The following is a 27826-nucleotide window of genomic DNA, read 5'->3' as shown; positions in this document are numbered from 1 at the left end:
CACTAATCTATTTCCAACTAGAAATATGATCATATCTTTACAGTAGAACAATAAAGTGACCACATGAACCCAAGAAAACCTCCATTTAGAAAAACATGGTTAAAAATCAAAATCTTTATTACAAAAATAAGTTACACTCACCTCCAGCTTACAGTATAAAACAATGTTTATCTGCAGGAATGAAACAATGATGGTCAATGCCAATGAAATCTTGCTGTACTCAGCAGCAAGGTCCTTATAGGACAAGTAACATCTCCAGTTTCCATAGATGGATGAAAGCAATGATTGATCAGGTAGTTTACTCCTCGAGTGTTATTGATTCGCATCCAGATTTAACCTTGCATCTAGTTGCAAACTTTGGGGTACACTTAAAACTACAATATCCCTTTTTAGCAGACAGATTAGAGTTTAAGGAAAAAAAAATCCTTTCACATATCTTAGCCTTCTGTTCATACTTTTACCAAGAGCTTTGCTCAGTTTTCTTGACCTCATCCATCTATGTGGATGTGATCCATTGATAAATTTCTTTAAATACTGGTGAAAGGTAGCACATTCATGCTGACTCCCCTTCACACCTCTTATAATGAACAGCACTGACATTTAACCTACAATGTCATTTTTTATGACTGTGACAGTGTAACATGATTATAGCAACAATTGACATGAAATGTTGCATTCGATCCTGACTTAGAATGGAATATTGTCAAGAGTACAGCATAAAAAGCATCACTACAAAAGACCCTGGTCTCCCTGATCTTTATAGTAATGATAGGAGTGATGCAAATACAGCCTTCTTTCACTTTATCAAGTCCTTTCTGCAAGAATTTTTCTGCACCAATTTCCTCCCATGTAATTTTGTATCATTTGTCACAACTTGTCAGTTATGCACATCCTCTAGTACTTTAACTAGATGGTAAGTGTGCATAAATCACAATAAAAGGCAGACATGTTAATTGACTATTGAAACTATGTGCACTTTCAGCAAGGAATGCCAGGAGCCTTTCTGATTGAACTCTTATCCCAGAAGTTCATAAAAAATGTAACCCCAAATAAAACCAGTGCCGAACAAAGATGAACCATAAATCTTCTGCATGACTCACTATTTAGATAAACTTAGATAGTGAGATTGCCTGTAATATGGATTACAATAACCAAATAGTTCAAATCAACACTAAAACAAGGCACCATGGTGCTAGGTAATCCTTGGGTATTCCAAACCATAGCCACTGTTTTAATTGACTTTTCACTACAATGCTTCTCAGGCACTGAGTCCAAGCATTCCATTCACACCATCCTATGGTACAAACTTTTTAAATGCATAAAAAGTGGCAAGAATATTTACAAAAGCCAATTTTGTATGAATTATGAATCCTCACCAATTTAAGCTTGTGATTTACTCGGGTTCAAAAACCCATCAAGCCCATTTTAAACAATTAGAAATACCTCAAGTCATTCAAACCTAACATGGTAAGAGCAAATATCCTAATACCAGATCATCTTCCAGAGCTAATAAAACTTTGTGTATTTAATCTCTATGGATGTCGAGTCCTTATTTACACCTGGCACTTGCAGGGCTGCACAATATGACTTTAGGAACCAACTGAAAATATTTTTGGATCAAAAGGTTAGGCATTTACAAGATAAGTCATTACCAAGTCAGCAGGGCAACATGAACAATGTCTGCTTATTTCATAACACACACATCAAATCCAAACAAAGTGGATTACAGAACCTGATTTGTATCAACTTCATTAGAACACAAAGATATGTGCAACTTCATACACTGGTAATGCTAGTCCATAAAAAAAAACTATCAAAAGGGATATTGTACTTTATTTTAAAATGTATGGTTTGCTGTCATATTGAATTTTCAATTTCCAACATCTCAGTACTTACAAAAGTAACAGCTCCTTCAACTTTCATATAACCTAAGGTTAACTATATTATCTGAAAAAGCAAGACAGCGATTTCAGTTTAATAGAGACAAGAGCAAGGTTTGTTTACGGTCATTTGTAAAGATAAGGTACCAATAACTTCAATAACCTAATTTAGCTGAAACTAAAAAAAGGATACTGAATAAAAATGAAATCTAAGCCACCAATAAAATATAACAGATTTTCTTTGTGGCAAATACAGTAAAACAAGCCTTGCTCTTGTTTACAGTTCTCTGTATATACAGTACATAAAGGGTAGTTTAATCCTCAGCTAGAGGTAAGCAACAACCCTTTTTTTAAGTTAGTTCAGAAAAGAACCATTCTTCTGGAATGCTCAACTACCTGGAATATTGGTGATTACACTTCCATCTGCAAGCAGTTCTCTTCAGGAATAATGAATTACAGAACTGCAGTGTGAGGTAGTGATGAGCAATAACACGAGAACTACAATCAGCTGGACGTGAATGCAATGGCTTGGACACGGTTTTAAATTTTCTGAGCAAGTCTGATATTGTGACCATAATGAAATTATTTGACAAAACAATGGTCATTACCCACCACTACCCCTGTATATTACAAAGGAGGTAAATTTGCTATACAAAATTTAAAAATTACAGTCCATATACGTTGACATCTGAAGCTCTTTTCCTTGGCTGTTCCTGGTCTCCATTTGGCGTCATGGTCTGGAATCTTACCATCATCTCCTTTAGCAGCTTCCAGTGTAACCTCAGCAAGTCAGTCGTCATCAAAACAGGTCAGGACCGGCCTCGACCTCGTTTTCCTGCTAGCCAGGCAACAAAAGGAAGCCATTAAATTAAGATAAAAACTATAGTTTTAGAATAAAGGTTGAGAAAATGTAACTAGTTTTAATTGTCCAACAGTTCAGAATGTAAAGCTTTAGTATTCTTATATTAAGTCCTGATCCTCAAATACAACAAAACGAGCCATTGTTACAGGCCAAGCAACAAGTTAAAAACTAAGGAGTATACCATTTAATTTAAATATGTTATTAACATTTTGAAACATCTGTTCAGAATTTGCAGTCATTAATTTACATTAATCTACACATCAAGAAAATTCACAAGTTTGTTCAATTTAATTTTTTGACTTAAAAACAAAAACTCAATTTGGATAGATTTCAAGGTGCATAAATTGTGTTCAAAGTTGATCTGGATTTCAGAACTTCATTCCTAATATACAAGAAATGGTACACTCCTGTTTCCAAAAGAATCTGGTTAAAAATCTCACTTATATTTTGAGAATAGATCTAAGCACCCTGGTTAAACATCAGTTAAATTTACAATGCACATAATAGCAAGCATTTTTAGGGGTTAAGCAAAGAACAGAGAAAACATTTAAAATTAATAGTGACTAGTCTTTTTGTGATTTGTATTTTAGAACTGTTTAAAAATTCTCAGGAATATTTAATGTCAAATCACAAAGTACATTTAAGGTATCATTTGGTATCAGGCCTAGAGCATTTGCAGGACACTGGAGATCAGATTCAGATTAAAGTCAAAACAAAAGCAATGCAGTGACTCAGTCAGAGACATCTTAATGCAAATATGCACTCAAAATGATTTGTCCTTGCTAATTACCCCAAACTATTTTTCAAGAAAACTGCAATTGATGTATCATATGCTTACTTTTCTTTTCAATATTATAAACCATTCACAATAGAAAAATCCTTAATAAGTTGTGAAAATGTTAACACATTTCTAAAACTTTCTTTAATACCAATCTAACCAAGGTTTTCAGTTAGAATTTGAATCTGTTTTTGTAAAATAGCAAAAATTTATCATGGAAAATTTATGCAACAAATGGAATTTAGTTAATGGAATTCATGCTGTTTGAGAATTTTTGAAATTTTATTGAAATAGACATTAACAGTTGATAGAATATACAAGAATGAACTTGACAAGTGTCACTTCTGGAAAAGCCAAACCAAAAAAAAAAATGGTAGTAATTTGAAATCAGTCAACAACAAACAAATTTATTTAGCTCAACTTGCCTGCTCCTGGGAATGCAAGTTAGTAACATACAGATTCGTCAGTTACTTTAAATACAAGAAATTCAGGAAAAAAAACAACAAGCTAATTTGAAAATTTATGCATTTAACTGTAAAAACCACGGAAACATAACTACCAGTAATATACATACACTGAAGCCAAATGTTTTGTAGTAAGCCTGATTTTTTTTTAATTGTCAAAACCATGATGAATTGTGTCCAACCTCTGCTAAACTAGCTGGAATGCCTTTATCCAAACAGCCAAATTTAAAAAAAAGCAATTTCCATTCAAGTGGAATCATTGCAGACTGTGCTGTCAAGTACAAGTGATTTTTTTTTTGGTAAAAATATAGACACAATATCTGCACATAGGGGATTCTTGCCAAATGTCACTAATTAACAAGAAGCAGCCAATCAGATTTAAGGCCAATCTGTATTTTGAAGTCAGTTCAGAAAACCTATCAGTCATTTTACTGAACCATAATGGTCTATTTCCACTGTTGCCCATAAGTATCCTGATAAAACTCCTGGTTTTTCTCAGATTTGTAACCATAGTTACCAGAATAATCACCACCTTGGAGCGGTTGCTGAGCAATAGGTTGGGAGCCCCAGTTCTGATTATTGGTCTGGCGCCGCTTCGAATCTGGCTGGTTGTACCCATCAGCTTTTCGTTTGCCTCCTACATTTCCACCGCGGCCACCCCTCACACCACGTACCCCGCGGGCTCTCTGCTGTGCCTGGGGACCCCCTCTTGCACCACGAGCACCTCTCCCTGCCATTTGACCACGTTGTGTGAATCCAGATCTTCCACGTGATTGGGGAACTCCACGACCTCTGGGAAGAGGGGCACCTCTTCCACTTCTGCCACTTCTTCCTCGGGTAGTTGTTTGATAATCCTCAAATCCATAATATGGATCTTCATATCCTCCACGATAATCATGATAATCGTAGCCATAATAATCATAATAATCTTCATAACTATAGTAATCGAGTGGATAACTGTAACCTCCTCTGGCTCCACGATTTCTGCCTCGTGCCGGAGGGGGCATGCGGGGAGGAGGGTAGTAATAATAATCCTCATACCTGGAGATCAAAAAAAACATTGAGTCTGTAGATGGCAATATTAATTCAGTTACAATGACGAGTCTTTTTTAAATTAAAAAAGGATGCCTTCTAATAATTTATAACCAGAGCTCACATGGACGCCAAATAGAACTTCTGAGCTGGAAATAATCTGATTGAATAGTCTATTCATTCCTCATTCATTGTCCTTCAGGACATTCTGATTGATGAATATCAATTATTACCAGATATAAATGGAACATATGTCATGTAGGAATCAAATCCATTCTTTCGGCACATTGGCAGATTAGGTACATGGTTTGATTTCAAGAAAATCAAACAACACAAAATTCATTTCTTTATAAGTGCAGTTGCAAATGTTCAAGACAAACAAATACACAGACAAAACAGATTCATGGGATTCAATTTTTCTTCAAGACAATTGCTACATTGGAAGTTCTAGCTTTTTAAAAAACAGAGCTGAGGTATTTCAAGGGAGCCAGCATGTTAAAGCATGAAAGGGATGCTGCAGTTTTACATAGCCTTCCAGACATAGTTGTGAAAAATGCATCATGTTTTAGACTCCAAATCAGACCTTGACAGCAGATTGGACAGAATTACACTATTTTGGGGATGGAATGATCACAATGCTCCAGCAAAAGAATGGGTTTGATGGACCATGTATTGCCCATCAATTGATCAACCCACAAGAGAAATGGAGCAAAGCTATGCCAAACGAATAAAGGTGGATTCAACCACAATTTAACGAACTGGCAGTCTCACAATTAGGAATAGCTTATTCCACCATTTCTTAATTTGAAATTAATACCAGTTGAAAGCCCACCAGGAACAGGAATAAAGGGTTCAAAATATAGCTATTTAAAATACATGAATGATGGATTAATTGCTTTTGTACTCAAATTTTAAAAAAGTACTAATTAATCCAGTTCCAGGTGTAGGCCAAGCTATTTCGTATAGACTATGAGCAAAAATACAAATTTCAAAGGCAAAAATCTGCAGCTGAAATGCAAGTTCATACAGAAAGGACGTTCACAACAGGACTTCAGCAAATATATGAAAGTGTGGTCAATGAGTTAATAAAAACAGAGCTGCTGATGCACCACCAACAGGACATTCCCAACATGAAATCTGATCCAGATTCCATGCATCACTCCTTAACTGAAATAGTTCTTTGAAAATTTGTTTTCTTAATTAGAATGGAAGTACGATTTAAAACATGAGATATACTTACAGCTGAGATCTAGCAGCTTGTCTCTGAGCTTGCCGTTCTTTCTTTTTCTTGTCTGGTGGTTTAGCAAGAACAATTTCAATGTTTTCACCTTCTAAGTCTTTCCCATTCATTTCATTCATTGCCTGCAATAAAGGTAATCCTCTTTTCACATTTATTTGCCACCAGACACAAACAGATAAGCTTAGTCAAACATTATGTGCTTGGATCACAACGATGACCCGCCTTTCACCTGATGTTACAGTTGCTGTGCACTAAATCTTTACCTTTACTGCACCATCTCTTTCATCAAAGTGAATGAAGGCGTAATCTTTGAGTTTCTTCACCCGCTCCAGTTTGCCAAAATGACTGAAGGTCTTTTCTAATAATTCTTCTGTTACTGTACTGGCTAAATTGCGAACAAACAGCACTTTTACCTGCAAATGAGAAGATTTAAATTAATTATATCCAAAGTAAAACAACATTTTCTACTGATCACTATTGGTAAAAGTACAAAAAAAACTTGGAAGTAACAACCAGAGCCCACTTTAAGGAAGTTAGCCTTAAAGCAAACAAATAACTAATGCTGTTGCAATTTTAGAATTTAACTTTTTCCACCTGTACCCTACATTCTTATCGCAGGGTTACAATCTGTAAAACTAATATTGTCTATTCCTAGTTGCCCTTGGTATGGGCTTGAGCTAACATCTTGGAACCACTGTCTATGGATGAAGGCATGTACTCTTTTAACAAGCAATAAGATGCTGGCAAAACATTTGAAAACTACCATGGTGTCAGATGGCAGTTTCCTATGGCCACACCTTATTGCCCACCCTGTCAGTTATGGTGGCCTTGAGACTAGAAAGAGATGTTTTAGAACGTATGGCAATAGTTCACCTTAGAGAAGGGTATATGGATGTATATATGGCAGCCAAAGTATGACAGTTACAATGGGTGTGAACATTTATGGCCAGCTTTGCAGTACCACTTAACCCTGGATGCTGTCAGAGCTGTGCTCTGCCACATTGGTGCATTCTATCATCTTTGCATGTACCTTATAAGAAGGAATGGCTTTGGAATGGTAATGTACATTGGTCCTCAAATCAGAATTGGAAATTGAGGCAAGACCAATTTTGATGTGATAAGCAGGAGTTAGCAATAGCTGACTGGACACAAATGTTAAGAGGATAAAAAGCAGGATTGCCAAATGGAAGGCATTGTAAAATATGATAAGAAAGATCCAGGACAAATACACTCCCAGTAGGATAAACGGCAGGAATCATAAGGTAAAAGAACACTTGTTAATAAGAGATGGGTAAGAAAAATATGCATACATCAGATATATGCAGACAGGTGTGAGAGTCCCTTGAGTAGGAGCATAGTGAAGAAAAAACTATAGGCTAAATATTTTGAGATGACTTTGGCAGACAGCATAAGGGAGAATCCAAAAAAGGTTTTACAAATATGTGTGAAGAACCAAAGGGTTACAAAGGAAAGCATAGATCCAGGTAATGGGAAGATATTAAAATTAGTATTTTATAAATAAGTTTACTGTGGACCAGGATATACACTGTAGGAGTGGAAGTTACTGAGAATAGAACAGAGCACAACTGCATCAGTAGTGAAAAGGTGTTAACAGTCTTAGATTGTGTCATGGTGGATAGATCTCCGGGTCCAAACCAAGTTCATCTTGGAACATTGTGGAAAGGTAGGAAGGAAATTGTTGGGCCCTTGACATTTTTAATCCATAATGAGGATAGAAGTTCCAGAAATCTGGAGGATGGCAAATGTGGTGCTATTGTTTAAAAGGGGTTGCAAGGATAATCCAGTTAACTAGAAATTTGTTAGTCTGACGTCAGTGGAAAGGAAATGGCTGGAGAGGATCAAAGATAGAGAATCTATCAGCATTTAGATGGCAAGGGAAAATCAAGGAAGAGCCAGGATGGATTTGTGTGGGAAAATCTTATCACATGAACTTGATAGAATTTTTAGAAGATGTGACAGAGGATAGACAAGGGCAAGGCAGTTGGTGTTATTTATATGGATTTTAGTAAATTGTCTGATGAGATCTCACATGGTAGGTTGTTATGGAAGGTTAGACCACACAGTATACGAGGCCAATTGAATTTTTTAAAAATAGCTTGTAAATAGATGTCAGTTATTCAGACTGGAGGATTGCGACCAGTGGAATGCTTCAGATTTCATTATTAGGACCTGTGTTTTTTGTTAAAGATTTGAACAAGGATGTTTGTGGCAAGACAAGTCTGTTGATGACATGAAAATGTACACTATAGTGGATAGTAGCTACCTGAATTTGCAACAGGATCTAGACCACCCAGATGAGGAAGCAGGCTATGGAACAGTTGATGTCATATAACTCAGAAGTGTAAGGTGTTGCATTTGGGTGAATCAAACCAGGGCAGCACCTACTGTGTTAACAGCAGTGCCCTAAAGAGTGTTATTGAGCAAAAGAACCTAGAAGTGAAGATGTATGGCTCTGTAAAAATGGCCACACTGGTAGACAATAGTGAAGAGAACATCATGTTGAAGTTAGACAAGATGTTCATCAGGTCATACTTAAAACTATTGTGTGCAATCTTAATCATCAGGCTAGACAGAAGATGCTGTAAAGTTGGTCAGCATACAGGTTTATGAAGTTGTTGCTAGGGTTAGGGAAGTTGTGTTATTGCAACATTGGAAAAACAAGGCCTGTTTTCCTTGGAGCATAGGAGGTTGAGAGAGGATCTTACTGAGGACTACAAAATGATGAGGGACACAAGGTGAATAGTGACATTCTGTTTCCTAGAGTAAGAAAATCTATGACAAGAGTGCTTAATTACAACACAAGGGAATAATATTTTGAAGGGACACAAAGATTCAATTCTTTACTCAAGAGGCTGGTGGGCATATGAAATGAGCTGCCAAAGTGGTAGATGTAGGTTCATTGTCTTTATTAAAGAAACATTGGATATATAGATGGATAGGTGCGTATGGGCCTTCTGCGGGCATTTGGGTCTGAAGCAGCAGTCACATTGTTCAGTTGGTTTCTCCGCTGTAAGACTATAACTCTACTTTGATGGAAATTTCATCATCAGATTCTGTTTCAGAGAGCGCCTCAAATTAAGGAAGGGATCCCAATCATCACTAGAATTAATAATAGCATTTAAAATTACACAATTCTTTTAAAATTCATAAAATATTCAAGGAGTATTACCTTTGACATGACCTCTGGATCAGGATCTTCAATGGGGTCTGCCCATTCTACTGTAACAACATTGCCCCAGACCTTCACTTTTCCACTCATAAGTCTGCGTCTAGCCTGGGCAGCAGATTTATGATCTTCAAATTCCAAGAAGCAGAAACCCCTATTCTTCTTCTTGTCATCTGGTTGGTGATATAGTATCACATCTGTGAGCCCCTCTGTAAAAATTTTTTAAAAATTAACTCAAGTTGGTTTTACATTTACCCAATTACTAATAAGGAAGTTTACACATTTTGAGATATGAAAAATTAAGATGCCACATCAAAGTTCACAAAATTTCTCCGGTGTCAAGAAAAAACAAAAAAAGAGCCCGACTACCCTACAATTAGAAGGACATGATATTAATCTGCAACATGGACACTTTAAGCTACTTATTTCCTGTAACATTTATTGGCCAGGTTCCACTGAACTGCATATCTGGCAGAGTTGACTGGATGTCAAACAAGAATTTAGCTTCCAAGCTGAATTTTCACTGGTATATGATTATAATAATGGCTCAAATCTTTTTGTTTAAAAGTTGACAAGTACTTAACACAACTGCTAGGTATTTGCAAGCATAGGATAAAATGTTGCCTTCTATTAACCCGAGTTCCAGTTGGATTTCCTCATTCTTAACCCAAAAACACATTGCTTCAAATATAGCAGCTCACAGAAAACAATGGGGGAAAAAAACCAAAAAGTAGATCTCTTCTAAGTAGGTTTCAAATGTTTTCTTTAATGTTGCTTTTAAAGTAATTTTTCAATAGTGACCAAATATTTTTGGCTATAAACATCAAAACATTTAAATTCAACTTTAGTGGCAAAGCCTCATGATCCGTCAGTTATTCTGGGAGTGCAAATGGCCACATGATAGCAAGAGATCCTGCTCAGAGTCTCTGATCACCAGGGATCTATCTGCCCTCCAAATGGAAAACCAGATGATTTTGTGGACAATTGAAAAATTACCCTCATGTGAGGAAGGGCAAGAATTTATGTGGAAAGAAACAAAGGCACCAGAGTTCTGGAAGCACACAGCTTGTATCGATGACAGGTGTAACATCAACAACAGGCAGCAATTCCCCATTTACTTCAGCCCAATGTTTGGAACAGAACAAGAGGAAAACAAGTCAACAGCTCACTCGAGCACAATTCCGGCAAAACTATCATGTGGCCTCTAATCAAGTGCTATCCTATTCATCTCAAGTAAATATTCCTCACACTTTAGGAAGGCTTTTCCTACGTTTTACAAAAATGAGATCAGACTCCAACATGAATCTTTCATCTTCACTGGCATCCAAGTTCACTTTCAAATAATGCACAACAAATCATTGGGCTATATTACAAAAAAGAATGCATCTTTCAATACAGGACAAAAGAAGACTGAATGGTAATATTAAGGGAAAAAATTGGCAAGCTCATCTTCCAATTATCAATAAAAAATGGCATATACTTAGCACGTGCTACTAAGGGATTGTGGTGGCACATCACGAGGCAGGCAAACAGGCCCTGCTTGTAATCCACGCAGCAGGGCAGCCTGCCAAAGTAGCGCTGTGGGGGGATTTCCCCTTCGAAGCACAGAGCTCAGAAGCCTGCACCAGGGAACAACGTGACACCGGGTGACGCCAGCACCCCCCAGCGCGGTTCTCAGCCAGGTCTGGTCTGGAGTACGTCCAGCCCAGCAGCCTGCAATAAATCAGATCTGCTCACTGAGCTCAACCCGTCTGGTTGTGTGAGTTATTGCAGGAACAGTGCAGCCGGTGCTACAATTGGTGACCCCGGCTGGTTCAAACGTCTTTGAACCCATCATGAGCGAGGCTGGGATCAGCACTATAGCCGTTAAACTGCCTGAATTCTGGATCCAGGAGCCGGAGACTTGGTTCGGCCACGCGACCTCACCTCGGCCAAATTTCATCCGACACGACCAAATTCTACCATGTGGTCGCCGCCCTGAACCAGGCCACCACCAAACGCGTGCTGCACCTCATTCAGCACCCACCCGCCAAAGACAAATACGAGACCACCAAATGATTGCTCACCGGATCCCTCAGACTATTGAGGCGCCAGCATGCCACTAGGATGCTGCACCTCGATGCCCTGGGGGGGACAGGTCCCCGATGGACAAGACGCTCATGCTTATGGATGAGCATACCAACTGCCCACTCTTTATGAGCGCATTTTCCTCAACCATATGCCCGGGGACACCTGGCCACTGCTGGTCCAGGAGAGCTTCACTGACCTGAGGAAGGTCGCCCAGAAGGCCCAAGAGCTATGGCTCGCATGATTTCCGAAGGGCTCAGCAGTCCAGCAGGTCATGAGGCACGGGCACGACCATACCAAGCCCGTCCCCAGCGCTGCAGTAGAGCATCCGGCCCCTGCAGGGGCCATCAAGAGCATAACCAGGGGCAAAGCATCAGCTCAAGGCCTCTGCTTCTGGGGAGCCAAGGCTCGGAAGTGTCGTCAGCCCTGCTCATTCCAGGGAAACGAGCAGGCCGGCCGCTGTTAATGGCTGCCCAAGGACACAGTCTCCTCTACCTGTGGGTCTCAGTCAGCGGCTGGCGGTTCCTCTTCGAGACTGGGGCCCAGATCAGTGTCAGCCCGGCCATCGAGTCCAGGAACTGACCTTGAGGACCTCTCCTCTGTGCGGCTAACGCAAGAGATCCGGACGTATGGAGACAAGACAGTCCACTTCTAGGTCGGCTGACGAAAGTTCTCGTGGAGGTTCACCATATCATCCCTTCCAACCGCCATCCTGGGTGCCGACTTCCTCCTCGCCCACGGGCTTCTGGTGAACATTCTGGATAGGCACCTGGTGGACGCCCATACTTTCCAGGCCATTCACCTCCATGACTCCCACACAGAGCAGCCGCAGATGGCCACAATCGGCACGCCCAGAGAAGAGTTCCAGCGAATCCTGGATGAGTTTCCGACCCTCCTCAAGCCACAGTTCTCTGCTGCCTCGCCACGGGCACACCGGCTCCCGCCTGACAATCTCCAGGTGGCGAAGGAGTTTTCGCATTGGTTAGAATTGGGGATCATTCAGCGGTCCGACAGCCCGTGGGCCTCGCCGCTCCACCTGCTCCCGAAAGCCTCTGGCGGCTGGCACACCTGCGGAGACTAGCGACGTCTCAACGAGGTGATAGTTCCTGACCATTACCCCATCCCTCACACCCAGGACTTTACAGCCAACCTGCATGGTGTGAGGATTTTCTCCAAGGTTGACCTGATGTGCAGGTATCATCAAATCCTGGTGCACCCTGAGGACATACCCAAGACAGCCATCATCACCCCCTTTGGCTTGTTCGAATTCCTTTGCATGCCGTTCGGGCTCAAGAATGGCGCTCAGACCTTCCAGCGCCTCGTGGACTCAGTGGGTGGGGACTTGGATTTTGTCTTCATTTACGACATTTAGTCTTCATTTATGACATCTTCGTTGACAGCAGGGATCGGATGCAACACAAGGCCTACCTGCGCACCCTCTTCTCCCAGCTGGCCGACTTCAGCCTCACCACCAACCCAGCTAAGTGCAAGTTTGGGGAAAATGTCCATTCAGTTCCTGGGCCATACCATTACGGACAAGGGAGCCACACCTGCCACTAAGCAGGTCACCGCTATCAAGGAGTTCCCACATTTGGACAATCTCAAGGGGCCGCAGAGTTCACGGGTATGAACAACTTCTACAACCGATTCATCCTGGGAGCTGCGCACATCTAGCAGCCGCTATTTGCCCTCATCGCAGTCAAGCACAGATCGCTCACCTGGATCCGAGAGGCCTGCAGTGCATTTGAGGCCACCAAGGACACCCTCGCGAAGGCTACCATGCTCACCCACCCGCACACCGACCTGCATATGGCACTCTCCATCGATGCCTCTGCCATAGCCGTAGGCGCCGTCCTGGAGCAGCAGGTGAAAGGACAATGGAAGCCGCTGGCATTCTTCACCCGGTTTCTCCGCCCACCAGAGCGCAAGTATAGCGTTTTTGACCGTGAGTTACTGGGCATGAACCCGGTGTTGTGGCATTTCTGCTATTTCTTGGAGGGGAGGACTTTTTCCATCTTCTCTGACCACAAACCCCTCACCCAGGCATTCACGATGGCGAAGGACCCCTGGTCGGCCCGACAGCAGCATCACCTCTCCTTCGTGTCGGAGTTTACCACTGACATTCGGCACAAGGCCGATGCACTCTTGCGACCAGCCATCTGCGCACTGATGCCCGGTCTCGACATCGACCAGCTCGCCCGGGACCAAAAGTCCAACTAGGAGACGCGAAGCCTCCAGGAATGACATCACGGATCTGCAGTTCCGAGACCTCCCGACTCAGAGCGGCGGAAGCACTGTCCTGTGCGATGTATCCATGGGCACCCCGCGGCCAGTGGTTCCCCAGCAGTGGTGCAGGCAAGTCTTCCATCACATCCACGACCTTTCGCACCCATCCATCAAGTCCATGGTCCAGATGGTGGCAGAGCAGTTCGTCTGGCACGGGCTGCGGTAGCAGATCGCAGGTTGGGCCAGATCATGCACCCATTGCCAAATGTCCAAGGTACACAGACACAGCAGGGTGCCTGTGCAAGAGTTCGACCACATCCGGGAACGGTTCAGCCACATTAACATGGACATAGTCGGGCCCCTTACCCGTTTTCCGAGGCAGCTGTTACCTGTTCACGGTGGTGGACCGCACCACTCGTTGGCCCGAGGCGATCCCGATGCCGGACGCCTCCATGGACTCCTGCTCCCGAGCGCTGTTGCACGGTTGGGTCGCCCGGTTCAGCGTTCCAAATAACCTCACCAACGATCGGGGCACCCAGTTCACCTCTGCACTCTGGACACAGCTCGCCAACGGGTTGGGGATCTATCTACACCGCACCACAGCCTATCACCTACAGTCCAATGGGCTGGTTGAGCATCTGTACCGCCACCTTAAATCGGCATTTATGGCCCGCCTCACCGGTCCCGACTGGGTGGATGAACTGCCTTGGGTGCTCCTGGGCATCCACTCCACTCCCAAGGTAGATCTGCAGGCGTCATCTGCTAAGCTGGTCTACGGTGCACCGCTGGCAGTTCCAGGTGAGTTCATCAACGCACCTCACAACCCCCAGCAGTCGCCACACGAGCTGCTTCCCCACCTCAGGGCCCGCTTGAACTCCTTCGCACCCCCACCGCCGCCCAGACACGACACACAGCCATCTCACGTCTCCAGCGAGCTGCTTTCCGCAGAGTACGTTTTTATTCGGCGGGGCCCGCCCGCAGCACCTCTGCAGAGACCTTATGAGGGGCCGTACAAGGTTATCCAGCGTTCAGGGTCTACGTTCACGCTGAACATCAGTGGCAGGCAGGAATGGTTTACTGTGAACAGGCTGAAGCCAGCGCACCTCGACCCCACCAAACCAGTGATTGTGGAACAGCCCAAGAAGGGAGGTTGCCCAGCTAAAAAGGACATTGGCGCCGGTTCTGGGGGACGGGGCTGTGTGGCGTCACACCACTAGGCAGGCGAACCGGCCCCGCTTGTAACCCACGAAGCGGGGCAGCTGTCCAAAATGGTGCCATCGGGAGTTTCCCTTTCTCAACACAGGTCTCAGAAGACCGCGCTGGGGGACCATGTGACGCCCAGGTGATGTCAGCATTCCCCAGCGCAGTTCTCAACCAGGTCCGGGCTGGGAGTACAAGTCCAGCCCAGCAGCCTGCAATAAATCAGTTCTGCTCAGAGCTCAACCTATCTGGTTGTGTATTCTTTCAGTAGCAGTGTAGCTGCTGCTACAGGATCATATTTACACAAATCTGCATATTAATTAACAGTATGTCATGCAAGTTGTTGATTTTAAAGAGGCAATTGCAAACCCATCTGTAATTCCATAAAATCAACAGAATAAGTTGTCATAAGATAGTCAGACTTGTAAACATGAAAACTGTAGAGTTTATAAGTTAAATTTATTGTCATCTGATCGTACAGGTGCAAACTGACAAAACAGCCAGACATAATACATATGCAGGACAAGTATTTCATTAATACAGATATATAAATATTATTTTGTTGATGCGAGTCTCGGGGTGCTATTGTGAGCAATCCCCATGGGAAGAAGCTGCTCCTCAGCCGGATAGTGCTGGCTCTGATACTCCTGTATCTCTTCCCCATCAGGAGTGGCTGAAAGATGCTGTATGCAGGGTAGGAGTCCTCAATGATTTTGCGCAAGCTCTTCAGACAACGACCCCGGTCAAGTGTGTGGGGGGGAGGGGAAGGCTCTCATGATCCTCTCTGCCACACTTGTGGTCCCATGGATTTTGACCTCAGATTACAACCATACTACACTGTATCCAGCCAGCCAGGATAATCTCGACAGAGTTCCTGCAGAAGGTTGGCATAATGGTGGCTGGTAGCCTTGCCTGCTTCAGTCTTTAAGCTAATTCCAGTTGGAAAACTAGTTGACAAAGTAAGCCACTGGCCTAAAGTTAGGTCTGGTTATCTCTTCCTTGACACTATGATCCACAATAAAATCTATGCCATTGTCACTACCACTAATCGAATTGCATAAAGTCAATAGTATAAAGGCAATTTTACCTGTGACTTTTCCAAATTCTTCCATGATTTGTTCTTTCGTCTTGCTTTTTGGAATGGATCCCACAAAAAGTCTGTTATTCGCCACAGAAATGCAAACACCAATGTGTTTACCAGGCCGGATTTCATGGTTATCACACTGAAAATTGATAATTGAGTCAGTTTATGAACGCTAAGTAAAGGAATATATTGTAGCACTAGTAATCATTAAGGAACCTCACCAATTTCACTGCTTCCTGTGCTGCATCTTTGGAGCAAAATGTGACGAATGCATATCCACGATTTAAACCAGTTAGTGGATCCATCATCAAGCGCAGGTCCCAAATTGGCCCAGCTTTTTCAAAAAGGGGGACAAGTTCATCTTCAAAGAGATCCCTTGGTATTTTCCCTACAAATATCTATGGCAAAATTGGATTGATTTAAAAAATATTCAACCACACAACTACTTTAACTTTCATGACGAAGGAACCGGTTAAAAAAAAGTTCTCTATGAAATCTATAGGAATGCTGTAAGGTGGTTATACTATGAATGTTTGCACTATGATGCTGTGTAACACCGAATTTTATGACTTGTTGATGACAGTAAATTCTGATCTGAGGATGTTATAAGCGACTTTGCTTATTTAACAATATGAAAATGCCTTTAATAAGCTAAAACTATCAATGCTCAGATTTAACATCTTCTACATATTAAATTGTGCATATCACCCCTTCATATGCTTGACCAATCACCCATATTTGAGAAACTATCAAATACACAAATTTATCATCATTTTTTTTCACACCCAAGTAATATCCATCACGCTGAACTCACCTCAGTACCAATGTTAGGTTGAGGCCCTGTATGCACTGCATCAGGCGGGGGACCACCATACTTTCTCTGCCCTGTGGTAACATCAAGTGTATAGCCTGTCCTTTCTAAAAGAGCCTAAGGAAACACAAACAAGCCTAAGCGTGGATAACCAATTTCAATCTTAAGAAATGTAATTTAATGACATTGTTGCAGGCAACATTTTCTACCCGGCTTTAAAAAAAACAGTAGGCTAATCTTTAACAAACACAGACAAAAGGGTCCGTTAGTTAATTTGTTGACAAAATTACCATCAAGGCTAATAAAAAAAGGTCATTTGGAGGATCAGACAAGTAGTAACCTGAGATTCAATCTGATGCTGGCTGGCAAAGACAGGCAAAATAGAAACCCTGTGTAAATTTTACTTTTGTGGAAATTACAGTCTTTCTATAGTGGACTACCACCAACAGGTTAGCTTGAGTATTTAATGACAGGTATCACCTTATCAGTTTCTCGTCCACTGATTCTATTGCAGAAAGGTGACAAATGACATAGCAGTGTAATGAACAAGCATGCAGAAGGATCAGTGCAGACAAGTATGAGATACTGCACTTTGGGACAACGAACCAAGATAGGACATACACAATAAACAGTAGGGCACTGAGAAGTACAGGACAGATAGATCTGGGAATGCAGAAACACAATTCCCCAAGTTGGATTGTCATGGTAAGGTTGTACAAGACATTAGTGAGGCCATGTCTGGAGTGTTGTGTGAAGTTTTGTCTTGTAGTTGGGTGACAAAACTTCACACAACACTCCAGACATGGCCTCACTAATGTCTTGTACAACCTTACCACGACAATCCAACTCAGGGAATTGTGTTTCTGCAGTATCTCATACTTGTCCGCACTAAGAATACAGACTTATGAAGAAGTTGCCAGGACCTGAGGAACAGAGCTACAGAGAAATGTTAAACAAGTTAGGACTTTATTCCTTGAAGAATCAGAGATTGAATGAAGTCAGATTTGAGAGATGCATACAAAATTACAAGGGGTATAGATTAATGCAAACAAGCTTCCTACCATTGATGTTCATGCAGTGAGTGACAGGACTGTGAAACTAGCTGCCATCTAAAGAAGTGAAGGTGGTCTCAATTTTGACGTTTAAGAAAGATTTGAATAGGTACATGAATGAGAGGGTTATGGTCCTGGTGCAAGTCAATGGGACCAGACGGTATATTTTGGCACATACTAGATGGACCAATGGGCCTGTTTCTGTGCTGAAGTGTTCTATGGTTCCACTTTTCCATCGACTTTCATTTCCTACTGATTAACTATCTATCCATTTCAGCCTCAAAGGATCTTCACTCTGTCTGTAGCAACACATTGCAAAGATACATCCTATAAAGAGGAAAAACTCTCACTGCAATCTTAAATAGGTACTCCTTATGCCAATACCATATACTGTTCTGGACACATTCATAAGAATCATCTATTCACCATTAGCTCCCGATTGCCATAAGATTGCATCTCATTCTAAATATGTTTAACATTAGTTTTCTTGCGAACTCATTAAAGTTTTTTTAAATAGGGTGGCAAAAAAATACTTCATAGTATTCATAATTTGGCATTACGTGTACCTTGTCCACTTTCCTGTTTTCATCATCCAACACCCTTGAAATAAGGGCCAACATTCCACCATTTGCTGCAACTGTGCATGAAACATACAAACCTCGCTCACAAGAATCCTCATCAAACAATTCCACCTCATCCATCCGGATTCATTTTGGGGAGATGTCAGAGGTAAATTGTTTTTTTAAAAAAAGAGGCTAGTGGGTGCCTGGAATCTATTCCATTAGGTGGTGATGTAGGCTGGGACAATAGGGACATTTAAGACTCTTAGACACATGGATGCAGGAAAAAGGTTGTGGATGTGAGGTAGGGAAAGTTCAGTTTGAGGAGGTTTATGGGTTGGCACAGCATGGAGGGTCAAAGGGCCTGTACTATGCTGTAATGTTTCATGTTGTAAATTGTCAGTTGCAATTTCTTCACATTAACAGCTCGATTACATTTTTTCAAGTATGATGCTCAACGGTGTTTCCTTAAATATCAATTTTTTTCTTTCATTACCCACATCTTGCTTCCTTCCCTTTGGTCACATTGCAATCTTCCAATCCTTTGGCATTCCCCCAAGGCCGAAAGGTTTATACAGGATTGGAATCGATGTTTTAATTCGATCAGTCACCATTCCTTTCAGGATCCTATGATCCAAGTCATCCAGGCCAGGGACTCAGCCTTTAACCCATTAGCTTCCTCGAAAACAATTCTCAAGTAATGGCGATGGTATTGAATTCTTCCCCAGAGCTACTCACTATCAGTAGGATTTGAGTGGTAGAGATCGATGCATACTATTAATTCCCAACCACTTCATTTTCCCGCATTATTTCCTCGATCTCATTGTCTCAGAGGCGAAAGGTCTCTTGGATCACTCCCCACCCCCCGACCCCATATTTGAAGAAACTATATTCATCACCTGTTGATTTCAGTCTATTTTCTCTACTCTCGTTTTTGTCCTCTGGCAGATACTGATTTTATCCTGGTCATCAGGGTCAACTGCACACTTTTGACTCCTTTTTGTTTCGAAATTTGATACCTTCTAATTTTCTGTGCCGTGTGATTTCAGCATCACTTACAACTATTCTCTGCAACCTGTAATTTATTATGGGCCCCACAAGAGCATCACAAGGTGAATACTCTAACGCGGTGACTCAAGGGGCAGCAGCTGCTGGAATCTACAGCTTAAAAAACTACTGGGGAAACTCAGGACAGGCAGCAACCATGGAGGAAAATGGACAGTTGACATTTCAGGTCAAAACCCAATTTCTCAGGAATGATCAACTAGGGTCTCCTTTGATATGTCCAGCCAGTTAGGGAACACCAGGCTAAAACTAGAACCCTCTAAGAATCCAGCCCAGAATTGGTCATCAAAACAATTGAACTTTGTGTAACGTTTACAACAAATATCACCAAATAGAGAAAAAAAATAATTTGTTTACTTATCCTGTTCTAAATTAGCCAAGGAGGTCTGACCACAGCAAAGACTCTCGTGTTCCTCAGTCAAAATCATTGAACTGAGGTACCAAAGGTAAAACTTCCAAAACTTGGGAAGAGTAGACAGTCACCACAAGTACAATAGTATGACTCAACAAGACTATGACTCAAAACTGACCCCAAAAATAATTCTTTCCAAACACAGAAATATCGACAGTAAAGTGCATAAATAATAAAATCAATCAAGAAAATTACTGCGTTTATTGTAAATGTTCAAATCCTACCTTAATTTTTGTCTCATCAGGACCTTTATTGGCATCTGTCACCTTAGACCCTTGCTTTTCTCTCTGTCTGTATGTCTTCATTACACCACATAGAAAGGCACTTTTATTCTTCAGGAAAAATAATCAATAGATCGAAGACGTTAGATTTTTTAACTCCTTGATGCACTTGTGACACAAAGTTTACTTTTTAAGCTCGGCAAAATCCTTTATCAGAATTCAATCAATTGGAAACTCAAACAACCACAAAAAGAGGAAATCAATATCTAAAATGTTTGATTGAATAATATTGGGCAGATAGACCCCGCAGGGAAGCGCTGAAATATCGTCAGACACACGCAAGTTTGCCATGCTGAACTAGCAATGCCTCTCAATGCACGTGCATCTTTTTCACTTTCACATTTGCGTGAAGATGAATTGGGTTGTCAACATGAGGAAGGTATGCCAAAGGCCTGCCTGGGACACTTGCATAGAGGTGAATCAGGTTGCCTTGGTGAAAATGCGACCAATCATTCAGCCAGTGGAGCGCCCCAGTGCAGCACCCTGCCCCAGTGCAGCGCCCCCGCCCCGCCCCAGTGCAGCGCCCCCGCCCCGCCCCAGTGCAGCGACCCCCGCCCCGCCCCAGTGCAGCGCCCCCGCCCCGCCCCAGTGCAGCGCCCCCCGTCACGCCCCAGTGCAGCAGCTGATTGAATAAAGTTTCATAAAAGTTGCATTGAAATTCAATGGCGGCGCCCAGGATGAAGACCTGGTTGATGCCACTCGGGCGACTCTCTCAAAGAGTCTCCCTATCCCTGCCTAATAAGAGACTTTATTTTTATTGTATATTAGAAGACTTTATCTGTAAACATGGGGGAGGGGTTTAATTATGACAGCAGCATGGTTAGCATGGCAGCTACCACAACACTGTTATAGCACCAGCAACTAGGGTTCGAATTTAAATTTTAAGTTACAGGAATTACTTGATTAAAGTGAACTTAACACAATTGAAGACTACAATACTGATTTTTTTTTTCAAATTGCTTTACATTTTGCACTATCTTTTGACTTTTAAACAGGAAAATTTGCATTTCTGGAAGATGCGATCCCCGTCGGTGCCGGATAATGGGGATTTTACTGCAACAATCAGTCACTAAGGATATTTCAACCAACACAATTTGAAATTAACCGCAAACAATATTACAGCATAATCTCATCAAAGCTTCAATGGATCATCTGGATGTCCTTTAAGAAATGTAACTTTTGGCCAAACAAGTGTATCGCTCACAATTACTGTTAATAATATTGACCAATGCTGGATCTTGCTATCAAACGAATTATTGATCAATTGCATGGTGCAACATGCTCATATACTCAAAAAGTTGAGCGAACAACTTTAACGTAATAGTATTATGCTAACAAAATGTAGCTGCCTCCCAAAAGGAGTTATCCATATGTATATTCCATACCAACAGAAAAGACACTTATGTTCATGTTCATCAACAAAACTGCTCCTTTATATCACCCAAGGTTTAATTGAAAAACTCCGGAAGAACAGAACTATATCAACAGAAATAATTCTAATTTTGCAATGCTACAAATCATATAACAAGAAAACAGCTCGGCAGCACAGGTCGTGTTAGCACAAACCTATTGCAGTGTCAGTGACCCAGGTTTGAATCCGATGCTGTCAGCAACAAGTTTGTATATTCCTCGTTTCTACATGGATTTCTTCTGGGTTCTCTAGTTTGCTCCCATATTCCAGACATACAGGGTTAGTAGGTTAAATGGCCTAATGGGTGTATTTGGGGACTGTGGGCCGGAAGAGCCATGTTTCTAAATTAAAATGTTTTAAAATATAAATAATTACCTGAACATGTGAAAGATCACTTTCCTTAAACTGTTGTAGCACTGACAATGCACCTTCTTCATTGAACTCTCTCAAAGCATCAATTGCTCTCTCATCTAAATCACTATGAGAAACCAAGCCTACAGAAAAAAGAAGAGTTTATTAACATCCTCAAAGAACTTACAGTTTGGCTCAGTTGACACAAGATAAAATTGCAACACAATCACTACTTTTCATTTATGCTAGGATATACACTAATTGGAAATACTCATTTCTACAATACCTACATTAATGAATATTTCTAAAATGGATCAGTTTCTTGCAAATTAGAAAAGATACATTGGTATTCATTGGAAGAGAATGACTGTAGAAGCAAAGGAATGCTGCTACATTATACAGAGCCACTTCGAGTAATGTTTGCAATACAAGCCTCCTCACCTGTGAAAAGGTATACTCAACAGAGTGTAAAGTTACCAGATTGATTGCAGAAATGACAGAAATGTCATACGAGAGATTAGGTCAACATGACCAAATATTTACTTATGTTTAAGAATGAGAAAAACCCAATTCTGACAGTTTGGCACATTACCAAGATGCTCTATCTTGTATCACAGTTCTGGACACACTCATACAAAAAAATAATAATAATTTCAGGATATAACCATATAACAGTTTACAGATACAGTTTACAGGAAACAGGCCATATCAGCCCTTCAAGATCAATATAAAGCAACATATTCTGGACTGAGGTGGGGTGAGGAGAAATTTTCATAAAAAGGTGGAACATCTGGAATTTTCTTTCACAAAATCATGGTAGTCAAATCATTCAGTGGGAATGCAGGATCAGCTATACCTGAAGGTCTGAATACCCTTTTGCTATTTTTCTATTTCTAGTGGAAACTAACAATTATTGTGAAAGTCTTTCCTCAAAATATGAAAATTCAAAATTGAAACCCTTCCATGTGATTATCCTTGTAAATGAGTGACCAAAGCAACTGACTCAAAAGTCCTGCACATCTGAGCTATGAATCTGAAATATAGTCCATGCATAACTTCCATTTTCAGCAGCCAATGTCCTGGGAGAGGCTAGTAAAATCCCCATTATCTAGCATTCGATCAACCAGAAACTCAAACAACCACCAAAAAAGAATTTAAAAAAAAATTAATAAGAATAAATACATTTATTTAAAAAAAGTTTAAACTTGTAAAAGTAAGTGTTCTCTGAAGCAATAGACAACTCCTTGGGAGTAAACATTCAGCTAGCAGAGTGCCTGCAGCAGCTCTTTGAATAAAGTTGTGTTTGAATAAAATGGTGGCGCGCCGCTGAGGATAAAGAGCCAGCAAGTGCAAGGCAACTCCCCTAAAGTGTCTCCATATCTCTGCCTGTTGTCTTTATTAGTATATGATTAAGTATATAATATGGCTTTATGTGTAAACTTGGGGAGGGGTGGTTAATTTTGACAGGACAATGAGGCAGTGAGTTGAGTTGTCACAAGATGCACCAAGGGCATCACCAGGTGAGTCAGGCTGTGCCAAGGGTCTCCCAAAGTGTTTCCAAATCCCTGACTAGAAAGTGTCTATTAGTATTAGGTATATTAGTACAGCTTCATCTGTAAACGGAACGGGGGTTTAATTATGACAGTGGCACTGTTAGCATAGCAGCTAGCACAAACACTGTTACAGCACCAGAGACTGGGGAACAAATATAAACTTTGTAAGTATCAGGCAATACCTGATTAAAGTGAACTTTATACAATTAAAGATTACAATATTGATTTTTGTTTTTAAAAATTACTTTATATTTTATTCTGTCTCTTAAACAGTGTATATTTAGTACGTTTATTTGCTTGGCATTAGAAGAGTGAATCTCAGTCAACTTCACATTTCCAGTATCTTCAAACCCCATAGGTGCCAAATGATGGGAATTTTACAGTATTTCTCAACGTGTGGTCCAGGGATTTGTTCTGGATGGTCTTCAGCATTAGTCAGGAAGGCACAGCACTGACTACACTTCCTGAGGTTGACATGGGTAAGGTTACTAACCCCAAGCTTGAGAGCATTTTTTAGGAGCACAATTGAGGGGGTCTTGTCCAGTTGCACCATCCTGAAGTCTGATATCAGTAAAGCTTCAGATTAGAAATCAAAACAGAGAATCATCAAACAGCTGAGAAGATCACTGGGATCTCCCTTTCCTCAACTGACAACATTCACCAGGAGTGTTGCTTTCCATCAAGCAGAGAGTATATTTAACTACCATCAGGAAAGAAGGAAAGGAGCCAGAAAACCAGGACTGTCAGTCTGGGAAATAGCTGTGAGATTGATGATTGTTATCCTGCAACTGAATACCAGTAAATTATTCCAAAACATTTGTATTTTAAAATACATCTGTATGTACACGTGATTATCTGCTGAGTATAGTCTTTCTGCATGCACCATGCTCTGAAGAAATGGTCAGATGATAAACGAAATAAAACATCTGTAAACTCTCCAACAAAAACTCAAATAATTTAAACAATTTCCCTTCCCAAACAAAGATCCCATCAGAGGGATAATAATAGATGGTCGGCTATAAGTTAAGGAACTTAAGGTGGAGTAAAAATGTTGAGAACCATTACCTTTCAAGAATGCAAAATACATTAAATAAAACGGTGAGGCAAAATACCTTGTGCTCCAATAAGCATCAAATTATCGCACCATCAAGCAGAATCTGACAAAAAACACACAACCAACTTTGTCATGGAACTCTTAAAGATAATCTTAAATGCAAAAAGAGATGGCAGACATCTACCGATCCCTGAACCAGAGCTTCTTTTGCTGGGTTGTTAGGATGAAAAATGAATGCAAAACACTATGATCATTGCATTATTGCACTAAAAGAATATCATTCCACAAGGTTTTTTACATGCGCTCAACCTCAAGGACAAGGTAAAGCATGTGGACTAGGAAATCACTGGAAAAAAATCTAGAGAAAAATACTTTGATGAAGGTTTCAGCACTTTGCTGCATCTTCAGCCAATTCTCAACTTGTGAAGTTAATTCATGGTCACAGAACAGTGACAGGAATCTGAGGCAAGACAAATGTGGACAAAACATTGTGCTACAAGAACAATCACTCCAACCGAAAGCCACTTTCAAATGTTAACGCCATGCAGAGCTTTGGACTTTGTTTTGCTTAAAATTGACTTTTTTCCAATTCTATCATGAAAATGCATACCTCCAAAATCTATGTAGAGACCAGTAAAAATTTCATACCCTCTGATTGCCAGTAACAATAGGGAGTTCCCCAAATGATTCAGTGGCTATGCTTTGGAAACGCGCTCTTTTGTAATAAAAAGTAGCTTTTCCAGTCCTAACAGTGTAAAAAGCAACAACAAAAATAAGTAACTTTTGATTTTTTTTAAAAACTAAATTGACACTCAATTATTTTTCTGTGATGTTAGCCAAAACTGATCTTATGATATAGTGTTAGGTTTTATTAGCAGACACAGAAAGGAATCATGAGCGATGTCTCAGTTTATCCCAACAGGCTGAGGATGATGATCATGACTCAGCTACATCCCTAGCAGATTATTCAGCTGACAAACAAGGAACTAAAAGGCTTGCATTGCTCTGAACTGAATTCAAAGTGGCATTAGGCCACGACGTGAATTTCCAACTTTTCCTTTAAATATTCTGTTTATCTTCGGGTGAAAAGTGGGACTGAAGGAGCAGAAGACTGAAGCCATATTGCAATTCCACTGATGTGATTCAGATTAGTCCCACACACGTTTCAGCAAATAGATGCAGAATACTGCATCACTACTGACAAATCAATCCACGACTTCTATTGCTGGTGATAGAACAATGTAGGCAACGTTTGTTTGTTTTTCTCCTGTGTGATGATTAGCTACATTGAAATGGATATTAAAATTAAAGAGTCCAGTTGCAACTTTGAACCACAACTGCTCAATGACAAAATTGGGTGCATTTTATCGATTAAAACACAATATAACCGTGATAAGTCTACAATCCATACCTGCTAAATAAATTTCATCTAGTTTGTCTGCAACCTTTCGTGGTAAACCAGCAGTTAATAAAGTCTGGTAGTGTTCAGACGGAAGGGCAGTGGAAGTTTCCATAGGTTCTTCTATCCCATTTCCATTCATATGTTCGGTAGCCATTGCGTCAGTGGACATCTGTACACGTGTACATACAAATGGAGGTAAAGAACATGTGCGGCGCCGTCTTCAGCCGGCTCGTGTCGAAATGACAATCGTGCAGAATCAATGGGCGCCGGCCGGAGCCTCCAGGATCGGGAAATGCTGTCACGCGACAGACGCAAAGGCCGGCCGACCGGCCGCTTTGCTCTGCCCGCGGCCCAGCCACTGGCGGCGGCTGGGGGACAGCTCAAACACCGGGACGGCGAGATCGAAAAGTAGAGCTTCCCGCCCTTTTTTAGACGCCCGAGGATGCGGCTGGCAAGCAGCCGACACATGTCCAGCCAGGTCCCGGGATTCCCTCAATCACACCGGCCCATTCAACCCCCACACCCTCTGGCCCTCTTCCAGGCAGCCCCGGGCTAGGCCGCGCTGCCACCGCCATGTGGGCCGGACTCGAGCCGTACCCGGCTTCCACCCCTTCCCCGGCTGCGGCATTCTTCCTCGGCTCCCGGTCACTGCCTTCCAACGATCCCACACCGGCTGCCGTCCAGTCCCGCGGCCTAACACCGCGCCCTGACACACCTCGAGTTTCGCGGTCGGCCACCGCATGGCTCCCCTCCCTCGCCAAACCCCAGCACCCGCCCGCCGGGCCACTCTGGCCAGAGTGCCGAACCAGTGAATGGGATGCTGGCCGCTTCTTACCTTGCTCCCGGCGTGCGGCAGCACTGCGCACTCGGCTCGCTCGGCAGCCCCTCCGCTGGCGCTGAGCTTCACAAAATGGCGGCGAGTGCGGCTCCCCCAGCCCCCGAACTCCGCTTCACTCACTCACGCGCTAACCGCCTCTCATGGCGGGGTCTCCCGACCTACCCCGCAAGGACATCGTCAAGAGCGGGCGGGCTTTCCCGCCCTTCCCGCTTTGCAATTGGACAGGGGACCGATGCTTTGTCCCGCCCTGGCATGGGATGATTGACACGACCTTCCTGCCAGCGAGTGGGCACGGACAGACTGGCACTGCCGTGTTCTCCAGGAGCGTCGGAGCAGCACGTTCGTTTACATATAAACTAAGAAGCAGGGCTTGACCCTGCTCCGTCAAAATTGAAAATTAAAAATAAACAACAGCTGCTGGAAATCTGACCGAAAAGCAGAATGCTGGAGGAAGGTAGCATTTCTGCATGGAGAAACTGTTACTGTTTTGGGTGTTTTATGTTCATACTGCATTCAATTTTTTAAAATCAACTTGGCTGAGTCAGGAGATGATGCAAAGGTTGGAAGTGTTGTAGTATGTGGTTAATGGTTGGATTCTTAACACTAGAGGAATAGAGAGGTCTTGGGGTCCAGATCTCTTTCAGGTGGCCAGAATACCCTGATGTAAAGCCGCATATTCTACCCCGATGCTGCTGTTGGGGTACCCACCTGAAGGAGCAGGAGGCGCCTCTGCGGCGCACTTTCTCACCCTCCTCCGAGAGAGATAATCGCCAGAGCACTGAAGTCCCCCGAGGCACCTGAATCCAGCTGCCTGAAAGCGGCTGCGAAGGGGCAGGCTGATGACATCACTGCTGACGTCGTCAGCCCGAGATGCTTGGCGCGATTTTGGAAACAGTGTGCAGGCAGAGTATTTGACGTATCTCGTTCTGAGCACTTTGAAAGGCCGAAGCCATCATCAGTATTTCTCTTGCCTGCTCCAGGTCCGCCATGATCCTGTGTTCCATCTGCTTCTCCTT

General features: G+C 42.1%; 1 protein-coding gene and 1 long non-coding RNA gene across 10 annotated transcripts in view; one reads left to right on the top strand and one right to left on the bottom strand.

The window, feature by feature from the left end:
• The window catches only part of LOC138760913 (uncharacterized), a 30474-nt gene extending 9039 nt beyond the window's left edge, over positions 1-21435 (top strand). The window contains exon 2 of the long non-coding RNA XR_011355966.1: positions 21197-21435. This is a non-coding gene — a long non-coding RNA (uncharacterized lncRNA). The remainder of the gene's footprint in view (positions 1-21196) is intronic.
• LOC138760911 (heterogeneous nuclear ribonucleoprotein Q-like) lies at positions 100-27601 on the bottom strand. Of its 9 annotated transcripts, none has more exons than XM_069932224.1 (12): positions 26808-26985; positions 25982-26141; positions 21988-22106; positions 20145-20252; positions 16835-16948; positions 16242-16418; positions 16024-16159; positions 9447-9652; positions 6520-6669; positions 6257-6378; positions 4502-5025; positions 100-2718 (listed from the first exon to the last, which is right to left on the bottom strand). In XM_069932224.1, exons 2-12 carry the CDS (start codon positions 26139-26141, stop codon positions 2690-2692), a joined length of 1845 nt encoding a protein of 614 aa, XP_069788325.1. In that variant the 5' UTR covers positions 26808-26985; the 3' UTR covers positions 100-2689. The 9 variants fall into 9 exon arrangements, with proteins under 9 accessions (XP_069788325.1, XP_069788326.1, XP_069788327.1 ...); XM_069932225.1 differs by having other exon boundaries at positions 100-2715; XM_069932226.1 differs by having other exon boundaries at positions 4517-5025.
• Between the last annotated feature and the right edge of the window lie 225 nt (positions 27602-27826).

This window comes from Narcine bancroftii, chromosome 4 (assembly GCF_036971445.1).
Source record: "Narcine bancroftii isolate sNarBan1 chromosome 4, sNarBan1.hap1, whole genome shotgun sequence".
Lineage (NCBI taxonomy): Eukaryota > Metazoa > Chordata > Chondrichthyes > Torpediniformes > Narcinidae > Narcine > Narcine bancroftii.
The sequence above is the reverse complement of the archived record's forward strand: the minus strand, read 5'-3'. Positions and strand labels throughout refer to the sequence as shown.

What these genes read in the sequence shown, in the direction of transcription:
- LOC138760911 (XM_069932223.1), bottom strand. Translation starts at nt 26,141, where the DNA reads ATGTCCACTGACGCAATGGCTACCGAACATATGAATGGAAATGGGATA. An exon ending in CTGATGAGACAAAAATTAAG is followed by an intron (nt 16,949 to 20,144) that starts GTAGGATTTGAA and finishes GTGTTTCCTTAG; the next exon opens with GCTCTTTTAGAAAGGACAGG. An exon ending in AGAATTTGGAAAAGTCACAG is followed by an intron (nt 9,653 to 16,023) that starts GTAAAATTGCCT and finishes AAATTTTTACAG; the next exon opens with AGGGGCTCACAGATGTGATA.